The 14,559-nt window shown below is 31.6% G+C and overlaps 1 protein-coding gene across 3 annotated transcripts in view; it reads right to left on the bottom strand.

Annotated features, from left to right (window-relative positions):
- The window catches only part of mical1 (microtubule associated monooxygenase, calponin and LIM domain containing 1), a 68,079-nt gene that overhangs the window by 17,067 nt on the left and 36,453 nt on the right, over positions 1-14,559 (bottom strand). For all 3 annotated transcript variants that reach the window (XM_087306075.1, XM_087306076.1, NM_001316730.2), the window contains 6 exon segments: positions 13,202-13,349; positions 11,936-12,132; positions 6,059-6,147; positions 5,601-5,681; positions 4,422-4,590; positions 1,746-1,816 (listed from right to left, as the gene is read on the bottom strand). In XM_087306075.1, coding sequence (XP_087162201.1) covers positions 1,746-1,816; positions 4,422-4,590; positions 5,601-5,681; positions 6,059-6,147; positions 11,936-12,132; positions 13,202-13,349 — 755 coding nt within the window.

Genomic DNA, 14,559 nt, shown 5'->3' with positions numbered 1-14,559 from the left:
TACCGGTGTATGTACTTAAAATACATAAACAACGTTAATTCACATCAAACATGATATGTATCGCGGGCCATTTTAGCTATTCAATTCAACTGGACACAGTACTTCTGAGTAACTTTGGAAACCTCATTTCAACAAACTGGCATACAATAATTTTATTTTCGAATGCCGTTTATGATGGAAATTATGCAAATTGACTATTATGCAAAATTGGCTACCGTTTTCTCCACAGCAGGCTAGTAAGTTGGAGAGAACTATTTATTTTTTGCCATTTAAAGCAAAGTATCAAGGAAAAAAAAAAACCAAACAGAACTGCTGTTTACATTACACTTGCGTTTTCAAGTAGATCCGTTTTCGGCACAACTGTGGAAAATGCAACCGCATCCACCATGACCGGCCTGGATTGACACAGATTGTAAAGAAAAATAACAAAAAAATAAATAAAATTATAAATTTTATCTGACAAAAGGGACTGACAGATTTTTTTTTAACCTTTATTGGGAAAACAGAGTACAGACAAGAAAATGTGGGAAGTAGAGAAATAGGAAAGATCAGCAAAGGCCCTCAAGCCGGGTATCGAACTCTGGTCACCGTGTGCACCTTAGTGCCATGTAGCAATGCACAGTAAAATTTTCCTCTCTTTTTTTTATAAATATAAAATATTTTTTTTTATATTTAAAGATGTTTGTGTGCTGTAATAAGTGCATTATGGACCTGACTGTAAATCACCAACGCACTAGTTGAACAATGACGCTGTCTATTTCAGTTGCCTCAAAATAACAACCCGCCAACAATGCACCTCCATTTCAGAACTGCAAATCCACAGGGACAAAAATGAGTGCTAATGCATTTACTGTTTAAACAATGTTCCACGGGACATACCTGGCACTGTATTGCTGGCTACAATCCAACCAGCTCTTTAAGATCTCAAAACTCAGAGCTTCTGGTAGTACCCGGTACAGCAAAGTCCACTAAAGGAGGTTGAGCCTTCTCATATATGGCTCCTGAACTCTGGAATAGACTTCTTGAAAATATCCTCCAGAGTTCACATGTCCACATACACCGAGGCAGCCTTTAAGAGTGAAATTAAATATGCTGTGTTTTCTGCCAGGGCAACCCGGGGTGGTAAAATATAATTGGGTAAACTAAAAATATGTTACAAAGGCCAAAACAGAGATGGACTTTTAAAGACAAATAACTGGCTTTAGCATTGCTTTTCAGATAAACAATTAAATCAACTATGCTTTTTAAACTTTATGGTATTGTTATGCTTTAGAAGAGATAAAAGCATGCATACAGCACCTTTAAAAATGTCATCTATGGTTGTTTTGATCCCCCTTTTCCCCCTCAGGCACCATTCAGACACTAGTACCATTTTAAAAGTATTGATTCATCTCCAGTGTCATAAAAACATAAACAACACCCAGCTGCACACTAAAGCCTGGAAATAAACTACCTGGCAACCACAAAAAACACCCTAGCAACTCAACAGCAACACGACATCAATCCTCCTCAACGACTAGAACTGAGAATCTTTCAGAAAATATAGTATAGGCAAGACCATATTATTCTGTCTAAATAAATCACACTTCTTATAGATAATTTGCATGCATGAGCTGCAGTACGATGTCTTAGTAATAAAAGCTTTTATGCTACCCACAGACTCGGCGCAATAATAAAGCTCATTCCCAGTATCCTCACATGCAGGAGGCAATCAAGCGTCTCATTAGGCGTGATGGGATTCATACCTGTGCGCCTCCATGACCTTCATCACCCTCCTCTTCCTCAGCCAGTGAGTGCAGCTCGCAGTAAAACCTCCCTGAAGACAAATCAAATTCAACAGCATGCTCTGGATCAGCTGTGCATGTAGAGGATTGTAATGGGGATGTACATGCATTTTTCAAAACACTCAGTGAATTATTGAACAAGCTGTTTTTTTTAGGGAAAAGCAGTATCGTGTAGGAATCGTCGATTACAGGTGAAACTAAAAAGTGATGTTGAGCATTTTCAAAGGCATGTCAGGTGTTCGTACTGTAATAATGATAATCTAATACATTCTGCATGTTAGATGATTTAAAGGCTTATGAAATTTTTTATGTAACATCAAAATGTTTTAGTCCTTATGACAGCAGATGAGAGACAAACGTGTGATAAATAATAAAAGGAAGTGTATTATGTAATATACGAAATGTACAGAAAGCAGTGTTGACATATTTTTTTAGAAATTATGAAAATTTTTATACTGCATATATATACACATGTTATATGTATATATATATATATATATATATATATATATATATATATATATATATATATATATATATATATATATATATACACATAGTAGAAGTCAAAATTATAAGTCCCTTTTGATTTTGATTTTCTTTTTGAAATATTTCCCAAAAGATGTTTAACAGAGCAAAGAAATGTTCACAGTATGTCTGATAATATTTTTTCTTCTGGAGAAAATCTTATTTGTTTTATTTCGGCTAGGATAAAAGCGGATTTTAATTTTTAAATCACCATTTTTGGGACAAAATTATTAGCCCCTTTAAGTTAATTTGTTTTTCCGATAATCTACAGAACAAACCACTGTTATACAATAACTTGTCTAATTACCCTAACCTGCCTAGTTACCCTAATTAACCTAGTTAAGCCTTTAAATGTCACTTTAAGCTATATAGAAGTGTCTTGTAAAATATCAAGTTAAATATTATTTACTGTCATCATGACAAAGATAAAATAAAACAGTTATTAGAAATAATTGTTTAAAACTATTATGCTTAGAAATGTGCTGAAACAATCTTCCCTACATTAAACAGAAATTGGGGAAAAAAAATAAACAAGGGCGCTAATAATTCAGGGGGGCTAATAATTCTGACTGCAACTGTATACATATATACACACACACTACAATAATTATTAAATTAAAACGTCAAAAAATGTATGATATATAGAAATATTAATTACTTTATTTATACAACAGTTTTGTCAGGTTCTCGAATCTTGGTACCAATTGCTGATATTCTGCAATAACAGCACTCGAACAGCCTCTTCACCCTTGTGTTTTACTCTGCCCCCATGGAGTGACAGCAGATCAATAAAGTCTCTACAGTTTGACAAATATTGCAGCCGTAGGACAACATAATGTACTTTTGAGGCTTTTAGGCTCAAAACAACTACACATCGAACTACTATACGGCGAACATCAGCCTGTGATATTGAGCAGAGCAAAGTCCTTAGGGGAAAAAAATCTGCATTGTCTTACAGCATTTCAAACTACAGCTGATCAAATCATTACAGAACAAGTAAGTGACACTCTAAGTCGATGTCTTTTTTTGTATGTTGTAGTGCTGTAGTTATACCATAGTAATCTGGTAGTGTTTGCTTTGTGAGCAAAAATCACCTGTTTTGTCAGCACTTTAGATATTACGCAAGAGAATCATTCAAATACTAGCTCTAAAGTGACGTCTTTTTAAGCAACAGTTTCAAATGACCGTCAGCTGACAGTGAATGAATGGCAGAAAAAAGTACTTTTAAGACTTTGAGATTTTGTCTTTGATTTTCTTTTTTATACACAAGATTATGCTGTCGAACTGTTGTATAAACACAATATCACACTCGTAGCAGTGCAATAAGGCTGTTTAGCATAACTGGTGGGACACAAAGGCACTTGAGCCAACGCACGCCTTCCACTAGTGCCGATATACAGCCATATTGCACTGCTACGAGCATAATATATACAGTTGAAGAATTCAGAATTATTAGCCCCCCTTTGAATTTTTTTCTTTTTTTGATATGTCCCAAACGATGTTTAACAGAGCAAAGAAATTTTCACAGTAAGTCTGATAATATTTTTCCTTTTGTGGAAAGTCTTCTTTGCTTTATTTCGACTAGAATAAAGGCAGTTTTAAATTTTTTTAAACACCATTTTAAGGACAAAATTATAAGCCCTTTAGGCTATTTTTTCGATAGTCTACAGAACAAACCGTAGATCCATAATAATTTGCCTAATTACCCTAACCTGCCTAGTTAAACTAATTAACCTAGTTAAGCCTTTAAATGTCACTTTAAGCTGTATAGAAGAGTCTTGAAAAACATCTGGTAAAATATTATTTACTGTCATCATGGCAAAGACAAAATAAAACCATTATTAGAGATACGTTTTTTTTAAACTATTATGTTTATAAATGTGTTGAAAAAAATCTCTTCATTAAACAGAAAAAAAATAAACGGGGGTGCTAATAATTGTGACTTCAAGTGTGTGTATATATATGTATGTATGTATGTATGTATGTATGTATGTATATATATATATATATATATATATATATATATATATATATATATATATATATATATATATATATATATAATTCTAAATAATAGAAAGTATCAAAAATAATAGATTCTAGTCTTACCATTGTCAGAGTGAAAAGAGTATCCGCCCTGCCGCAGAGTGGAGCCGCACTGAAAACAGTTGAAGCAGCTGCGATGGAAGAACTTTCCCTCTGCACTTTCTCTCTCCACCACATACAGATGCTTCTTGCAGAAATAACAGGGTTCACATGCACTCGTCTCTGAGGAGAGCTGGAGATAAGACAAGAGTCACAAAACAATATGATAATTACAAAGCCGCAAATTTTAGTTTTTTTTCCAATTATCATAAAGAAAAAAGAATTTTTATTAGTTTATTAACTAATTTATTAGTTCATATTAGTAAGCAGTTCATTAGTAAAACATATAAAACAGACCGACTATATATATATATATATATATATATATATATATATATATATATATATATATTTATTTATATATATATATATATATATATATATATATATATATATATATATATATATATGTATAAACCCAGGCTGCTTAGCTTCAGTGAGTAACCAGTTTTGGGTTGCAGGGTGATAAGGCTGTGATTTGGCTGTTTTAATCTCTATAACCAGCTCACTGCTAGTTTATCCAATTATATTTAAGCACTCTGCGATGCCCTGGTGGAAAACACACCGTATTACATTTCAGTCTTGTAGGCTGCATCAATGCATTTATGCACAGCCCAAAATGTGACCTCCGGAGGACAGCAGCAGCCTCCGAAATAAGACGCAGAATCGAAGTTATAAAAATCCACAAGCGGTAGTTTTTAATTAGCAAATAATATCAATATTATAATTGTGAGACACAAATGTCCTGTTCCCCTGTTGGTAGCGTCAATCTGGCACCCTGCATTTGAGTGATGTCAGGAAAAAAAAACCTTGGGTGAAAAAGTGTTTCAAATTATGAGTGCAATACCTAGTTCAACCACTGGGTGTCAATCTTACATACTGCACCGTTAACTGTGTTAATAACTGTATGCATGAACCAGCAATGGACCACCGCTTACAAAATAAATCAAATGATCAACTGTCCCTTTAGTATCCACAAATCTCTTGAGTTCTGTTGTGCTGATCAACTATAATCCAGACTACACATTGAACATCGTACGATTTGACTATTGCGGATTGCGATATCGATGCTGAAACGATATATTGTGCAGTCCTAACATTCACTGTTGCTAAATGTCATTGAGAAACAATTTCAGCACTCACACTTTCCTCTTTCACATCCTTCTTCTCTTCTTTCTCCTTCATGTTTTGCTGTCTTGGTCCTTTCACGGATGCCAGTCGATCCTGAGAGACAGAGATACACACACACACAGGTCACATGATCTCATTTACAGCTCAGCTTACATAACGCAAATGGACAGAAATAAACAATGATTTCACGATTATCCTGCATTATCAAGCAAGCACGATCAACTCTTCATCTCATCCTTTTATAATTCACTTAAACTTCCGTATAACGCATGGGAGTAACTGTCTTTCGAAACAGCTGTGTGTGTGTGTGTAACAGTGTTTTTTCATCAACACTGTGGTTTTGTTACAATAGAGGACTTCATGCTCTATTTAACCCAACACACACAACTGACGACCTCCGACAGAAAGCAATGCTGTAATGTCAACAGAAAGGGTTTGTTTTGCATGATAACAGGCAGGTGTTTGTGTACCTTATGTCTTTGCAGAGAGTTGCGTTTGAGTGTGTTGAGGAAGGCAACGGCTGAACGCTTTCTGGACAGGGAGAGTGTGTTGGACTGCGCTGAAATACACAGAAGGACAAAAGTGAGACACGAATGTGTGAGGAAATAGACCTGGACTAGGGCTGCACGATATTGGAAAAATCGGACATTGCGATATTTTGTTTTTCTGCAATATTCTGATATAAAGACGATTTCACCAGATGGCCTAAATACCTCTATTTAGAAAAAATCTTGAATTTAGATTGGTGTGACTTTGTAAGGCTGTGAATCATCTATAAACAATAATAAACAAATAGCTAGCAAAAATAATTGCAATAGAGCAAAGAAAAAAGTCAAATAAACAGTGCATTATAGTTTTCTGGAAGTCAAACAGTATTCTGGTTCAGAAATTAAATAATGAAATGTGAAACAACACTGTATAGTCTTCATTGTATTAATAATTCAGTTAAATTATTCTTCATTAAAGTTACAACTGCGTTACTTTTTGTGCCCAAATGCTTTGAACTCTCTTAAAATGTATTTAAAACACATGCAAATAATAAAGTTTCACCCTGTTATTATTATACGATGACGCCACAAATCTCATGTATTCTCAATTGTTGTTCTGATCAACTATAATCCCTCAACATACTGTATCATACGCTGCGATGTGACTATTGAGCACACACATTGCGATATCGATGCTGAAACAATATATTGTGCAGCCTTAAACTGGACCAATTTAAAAATCTGTTTACATATGAGAGGTGCAGAAATTAAAATGAGTACGTTTAGCAATGAAGTTCAACACTTTTTGAACTACAGAAAAAGAAAAAAAACGTGAACAAACAACAACAAAAAATTACATGAACTATTATTCAAAGCAATAACAAATAACTTTTCTTTCTTTTTGAAATATTTCCCAAATGATGTTTAACAGAGCAAGGAAATGTTCACAGTATGTCTGTATAATATTATTAGTAATATTATAATAGTAATATTTTTTTCTTCTGGAGAAAGTCTTATTTGTTTTATTTCAGCTACAATAAAAGCCAATTTAAATTTTTTAAAGCCATTTTAAGGTTTAAATCTTTAGCCCTTAAATTAAAATAAACAGAGTGTGTGTGTGTGTGTGTGTGTGTGTGTAACATCAATAGCAATGCTGCAATGCAATTAAAATAATAAAGCAAATCAAATTAAATGTAATAAGTACATTAAATACAAAGAATATATACACATAATAAAATAAAATCAATAATTTTACAAATACATATTAAAGTAACAACATAAATTACATCACATATATAAAAAATTAAATAAAATGCAAAACAAATGAAAAATAAATATAAACATTCAAAGAATAAAAAGTAAACAGAAAATAAAGTAAAATACTGTATAATAAAATAAATAAATAAATAAAACCAGTACAAAAATAAACAGTGAAAAAATTATGAACTTTAAAATAAAGATTAAATAAAAATATTTTTTAAAAACAACATGCATCTAAAAAATAATAATAAATATCAACAGCAAAGCAATGAAAAGAATAAAGGAAATAAAACTACATGTAATAAATCGATTTTTTAAAAATCTATAATAAATAGCAACAACAAAAAATGTTAAACTGTACATGAGCAACTTTTCAAAGTAACAACATAAGTTATATTACATATGAAAAAAACAAGAAAATAAATCAAATGTAATATATAAATTTTGAAAAAGAAATTTAAAAATAATAATAAAATAAAATCATTAAAATTACAAATAAAATTTAAAAAAAAATCAACAGTGAAAAAATAGGAACTGTGAAACTGAAAGACTAATTAAAAATACATTTATAAAAAACAACATACAACTAAATAGTATTAAATATCAACAGCAAGACTATTTAGAGAACAAAGCAAATGCAGTTGAATTTAATAAAACGAAACAAAAAACACAAAATTTTTGATATATACACAAAAAAATAAAATCAATAATAGCAAAGTAACAACATTACATGTTAAGAAAACAAATAAATAAAATGTAAAATATATTATTATATAATATATAGTATTATAATATATATATATGTAATATATAGTATTATAATATATAAATGTATTATAAATAATTGTAAAAAGATTTTTAGTTGAAGTCAGAACTATTAGCAACCCTTTGAATTTTAGTTTTTATTTTTTAAATATATGTCAAGTATAAACATTCAAGGAACAAAACAATAAAGTGAATAGACAATTTAATGTAAATACAGTATAATTAAATTTTAATTCAAATAAAAGTATATAAAATTATATAATAAATATAGTGCAAAAGAATGTGAAAAAATGAGGACCTCTTTAAATAAAATACATTTTAAAATAAAACAAATCATGTCTGAACAGGAAAGCCTCATTTTGATAATCTAATAAATGCAAGCTCTCATTTCACAATTCAGACACAATTTTACATAAACCATGCATTTCAAACTAAACGATTACATCAATTCATAAAAACAAATGCAAACCACAACAAAACTGAAATCCTACATGAACACATCAAGCGAGAACTTCCTACCCTTTAAAGTGAAAGCAATCGTCACATTCACTCTGCAGTGGTTTGCAGTGGCTGAATGGGATCCCACCCCCTTCCCCAGAAAACACACATCCAGAGCCTGCGTGAGTGACAGCTCAACCTGGAGCACATCTGTATGAGATCCTCTGCAGATGCTGGATTATTATTCGTCTTTCAGAATGGTGTGTATCAGATTTACTCCCACATCATCGCCCATGAGCTGCTGCTGCTGCTTCTGCTGTCAGACTCCAGACTACAGCAGATACTGCCCGTGCACAGCAGAGCATGATGGGAAGGGGTCTTAAAGAGACAGTACCACTCAGCCCACCTCTTCTGTTTGTAATGTGTGTAATCATCATATCAGTAATAGGTGTTTTTTAAGACAAATATAGTGGGCTGTGTATTATATATGTTGTATGATTATGGAAAATAAATCTATTATGAGCTATTATAATTTTCAGATTTTGCGGATTTGTACTGTACCACTGATGACATTTTTTCTGAATTTAAAAGTAAACTGTTGTCATACAGAACAAAAGAAAAATGGCACTTCAAAATAACCAAAGAAATACACAAAACATTAATATAATAATAACAATAATAATAATAATAATAATAATAATAATATTAATATTGATAATAATAGCAACAACATTAATAATAATTACAATAATAAAAATATTATTAATCATAATCATAATCATAATAATAATAATAATAACATTAATAATAATAATAATAATCATTATTATTACTATTATTATAACATTAATAATAAAAATAACATTAATAAAAATAATGATGATGATGATGATAATATTATAATAGCATAATATAATTATAATGGCATTAATACTACTAATAATAACTATATTAATAATAATAATAAAGTGAACAAGCCGAAAAGAAAATGTATAAATGAATGAATAATAATAATAACAATAACACTTCTAATATAACAATATTAATAACAATAACAATAATAATAATAAAAAGAACATTAATAATAATAATGAAAATAATGATAATAACATTAATAATTATTATTATAATCATAATATATGAATAATAATAATAATAATAATAATAATAATAATATAATAAAAATAATAATAATAATAATAATTATTATTATTATTATTAATAATAATAATAATAATAATAATAATAATAATAATAATAATAATAATAATATTTTTGTTATTATTATTATTTTATCATGATATTTTTAATGACCACAGAGAGTCAGGCTGGAGTTAAACGTTGCATCTGAAAGACAACGCTCACTGACAGTATAGTGTTCTCTTCACTAAACTGGGGCATTAGAACTCACACAGACTGCAGGTTGAGCACCCCCTGCTGGCCTCACCAACACCACTTCTAACAGCAACCTAGTTTTCCCATGTGGTACTGACCAGGCTCAACCCTTCTTAGCTTCAGTGATTAACCGCTCTTGGGCTGCAGGGTGATATGGCTGTGGCAATATCAATATCAATAATAATAATAATAATAATAACAATAATAATAATAATAATATCAACAACAATAACAACAACAAGAATTATAATAGCAAAAACTATTGCACTTTACAAACATATTACATATTTTAAGTTTGTCTGAATTTATAGCTGTGCTCGCGTAAAATGTGATTTTTTGTTCTTTAATCATTTGTTCTGTCCTCTGCACTGATTGCATTTTACTTAAAATGAAAATTTCATCATTTAGAGCATAAAATGACACTAAATACACAAAATAACCGAAAATACACAAAAAAGGCTGTATATAACAACATAAAATGTAATCCAAAGCAGCTTCCAACAAAATGTCCAACAAAAGATGCATATGAAAAATAAATAAAAAAATACATTTCAAAGGACAAAAACAACCAAGTGAATAAACAATAAAATAAAAATACTATTTGAAAGACAAATTCGTCATTCATTCATTCATTCTCCTTCGGATACACATATATCTATGATCGGGAGTTTTCCTGGATGTTAGTATATTTTTTTTTATAATGAAAATTATAATTTTACATCACTTTTCTACATTGATAGATCACTGATCGCGCGGGCATTCCTGACAAAAAGCTTGTGTTTGTGTGTACAGAAATGTACTATTCACCCTCCCTGTTAAATTTGATCTAATTCGTGTCCTAAAACACAGCTCCTCTCCTGCTTTCACTTCTCTTACTGATGGAGGGAGCGATTTGTTTGAGAATGAATCTCCGTTATGAACGACTCGTTCACTGGCTGACAATAATACAAGTTTCTGGCAGCGCAGCATCTCGTTGTCATATTTCTTTTGCATTGTTTGCTGATTTTATTCAACAAAACTAGCATAAGCCGAGTGTTTAGTGCGAGTTGGAGCTACTTTGATTATGCTGAATGCAGTAAGTGACTGTTTTATCATCAATAACGTTACCTGTTTAGCACAAATTTCAGAACATACAAAAACGTAAAAAAACTTCATCTTACCAATGAAATGTTCTGCCTTTGTGCTTTGTTTGCTCGTTACTACACTAGTAGACAGCGCTAAAGTCCCGCATCTTCACGTAATAACACTGTCTTGACTAGTGCGGTTGAATGACATTTGTCCTGGGAGCACTGTACCAATGTGGCGGCGCTATTGACGTATGTTCAGGGTCCCTATACAATATCTAGTGTATATATCTATGTCACAAATTGTGGAGCGGGGAAAGGAGGCGGAGCAACAACGCGGGGAATCCTTCACAAACTGAGAAGCGATCACAAACCGAAAGCGGCGAGAGCGTCAAAGTAGCCAGAAGTCATTCATTTTTTAACGAGAACCGGCGGCGAGAAACAGCGGCGAGAAACAGCGGCGGCAAGCATGAAGTAGTCCACCGCTTGAGAGGTGTTCAGAGAACACAGACCTGTGAACTTTGGTTCCGTCCACAGTTGTTACCAAGAGTTTGAGTTGAATTGCGGTTCCGGGATTTTCAATTATTGAAAATCGTGAAGACGTGGGGCCCCCTAATCTCATGGGGCCCACCCGCGGTGAGTGCCTTGCGGGCCCGTCCGCTACGCCACTGGCTGTGAGGCAACAGTGCTAAACACCGAGCCACAATGGCGCCCATGACAAATTCAAATACTACAAAATTAAAAATCACATAATTAAAAAAAAAAACCCTGGAGTAAAGAATACACAAAAGCAGATTCACTATTATTGAGAATCAATAATGATTCAACCACAATTTAAAAACTTAATTGCGAAAAAAATAAACATAAAAAAAAAATCCACCTGACCTAGTGGTGATGATGCGCATGTAAGCTGTCTGAGATTCAGTCATAGTGTTACCTGCTGGTGTGTCTTTCTCAGTAAGAGCGTTGCGTATCTGTGTGAGGTAAACCACCATGGACAGCTGGTCGATTTTACCACAGGTCATCATATCGCCGGGCCGCATGATGGGGGTGATGCCGAACTCTTTCTCCATCAGATCAAAAGCCAACTTATTGTTCTTGATGATATTATACTCATCCAGAGCCGACATGTCACTGAAAAGAGGACAGAATGCATATGATTGGTATATATTGGTGTATTATAATCTTCCTATCTATCTGTTTGTCTGTCTGTCTATCTATCTATCTATCTATCTATCTATCTATCTATCTATCTATCTATCTATCTATCTATCTATCTATCTATCTATCATCTATCCACCAATCCATCCGTTTATATATCCATCCATCAATCCGCCCGTCTCTCCATCCCTCCATTCATCAATCCGTCTGGCCATCCATCCATTTATGCATCCATTTAGCTGTCCGTCCATCCATCTGTCTGTTCATCCATGCATCCATCCATCCATCCATCCATCAATCTGTCTATCTCTCCATCCCTCCATTAATCTGCCCATCCTTCCATCCATTTATACATGCATTCAGCAGTCTGTTCATCGATCTGTCTGTTCATCCATCAATCTGTTTATACATCCATCCATTCATTAATCTATCCATCTCTTCGTCCCTCTGTTCATCCATTTATACATCCATTTAGCTGTCCATCCATCTGTCTGTCTGCCCTCTCATACATTCATCCATTTATACATCCATCCATTCATTAATCTTTCCTTCCCTCCATTTATCCACCGGTCTGTGCAACCATTTAAACATCCAGTCAGCGGTCCGTCTATCCATCCGTCTGTCCATTCATCCATCCATACCTTTATACATCCATTCATTCATTCATTAATCAGTCCGTCTATCTACCCATTCATCCATCAATCTGCCCATCCATCCATCCATCCATCCATGCATGCATCTGCCTATCCATCCATCCATTCATCCATCCGCCTATCCATCCATCCATCCATCCATCCATCCATCCATCCATCCATCCATCCATCCATCCATCCATCCATCCATCCAGCTCTCTGTCCATCCATCTATCTATCTATCTATCTATCTATCTATCTATCTATCTATCTATCTATCTATCTATCTATCTATCTATCTATCTATCTATCTATCTATCTATCTATCTATCTATCTATCTATCTATCCATTAAAAGCCAAACTCTCCATTTTAAATTAGTAATGCTAATCCTCTGGTTTTGGGTCTTACACAAGCTCAGGTCTGAAGCTGTGGATGAGAGCACAGAGAGCCAGACCAGACCTCCAAGACTCGCTCAGATCTTTGACCTTCACATGCTCGTATCCCACTGTATTCTTCTGACACCAGGACAACAGCTCCTCCAGACGCTTCATAGAGTCTAAACACACACATTTACACACATAGAATGATGTAATAAGAACAACAGACCCACTTATTGTGCATCTAACAAAACAAGATTCTTAAAGAGGACCCATTATGTAAAAATCACTTCTTTAATGGGTTTAAACACAGTTGTGCGAATATAATGAGTATCTTATGGTAAAACTTATTAAATCTACTTTTTTATAATCACACTTGATAAAAACAGTCTGCAGAAACACTTTGATTGACATTCTCTCTTTGTACGTGTCATCAGAGGGGGAATGCCGTACCAATTAGTGACGATTTAAATCAGTTTAGATTCATTTAAAGCATCCTTGCAAAATAAAAGTACACATTTATATGATATATTTACCATAAAACAGACATTAAGATTTGAATGATATAGCAAATAATGTTACAGAACTTTTTTTTTTTCAGTTGAACAACCATTTTTTAAATATTTATATTAATAAAAAAGTCCTTAAAAAGTAATAATTGTTATTAATAACGTTAAAAATAAATAGTATTTTTTGTTTTTGTCTTTTTGTTATGTCTTTATGGAAACCCCTTGAAAATGAGACGTTGCATCGGAATTGGTCATCTTTAAATTCATTAAAATAATGATAATAGTAATAATAATAATAATAACAATAATAATAATAATAATAATAATTAAATTAAATAAGAATATTAATATTAACTTTAGTAATAATAAAAATATTAAATTTAATAATAATAATAATAATAGTTAATATTGTTATTATTATTAATATTCATTTTAATAATTTAACTTAATACAATTTAATAATAATTATTATTATAATAATAGTAAAATGTAATTAAATATAATAATAATAATAATAATAATAATAAATGTAAAATGTAAAAATGTAAATTTAATAAGAATATTGATATTAACTTTTGTAATAATAAATGTTTAATAAATTTAATAATAATAATAATGATGATTATTATTAAGCTTGATAATAATAATAATTCAATAAAATGTAATAATTATAATAATAATAATAATAATAATAAATGTAATTAAATAAGATAATAATAATAATAATTATTATTATTATTAATATTTAATAAAATTGAATTTAATAATAATAACTTTATATATTTTAATAATATTAATAATAATAAAATGATAAAAATATAGAAATATAAAAATAAATAAAATGAAATTCAATTTAATAATAAAATAAAATAAAATATTA

The sequence above is a fragment of the Danio rerio genome, chromosome 23 (genome assembly GCF_052040795.2).
Source record: "Danio rerio strain M-AB ecotype USA chromosome 23, GRCz13ab, whole genome shotgun sequence".
Lineage (NCBI taxonomy): Eukaryota > Metazoa > Chordata > Actinopteri > Cypriniformes > Danionidae > Danio > Danio rerio.
Note: the sequence above shows the minus strand (reverse complement) of the source record. Positions and strands in the feature narration are given on the sequence as shown.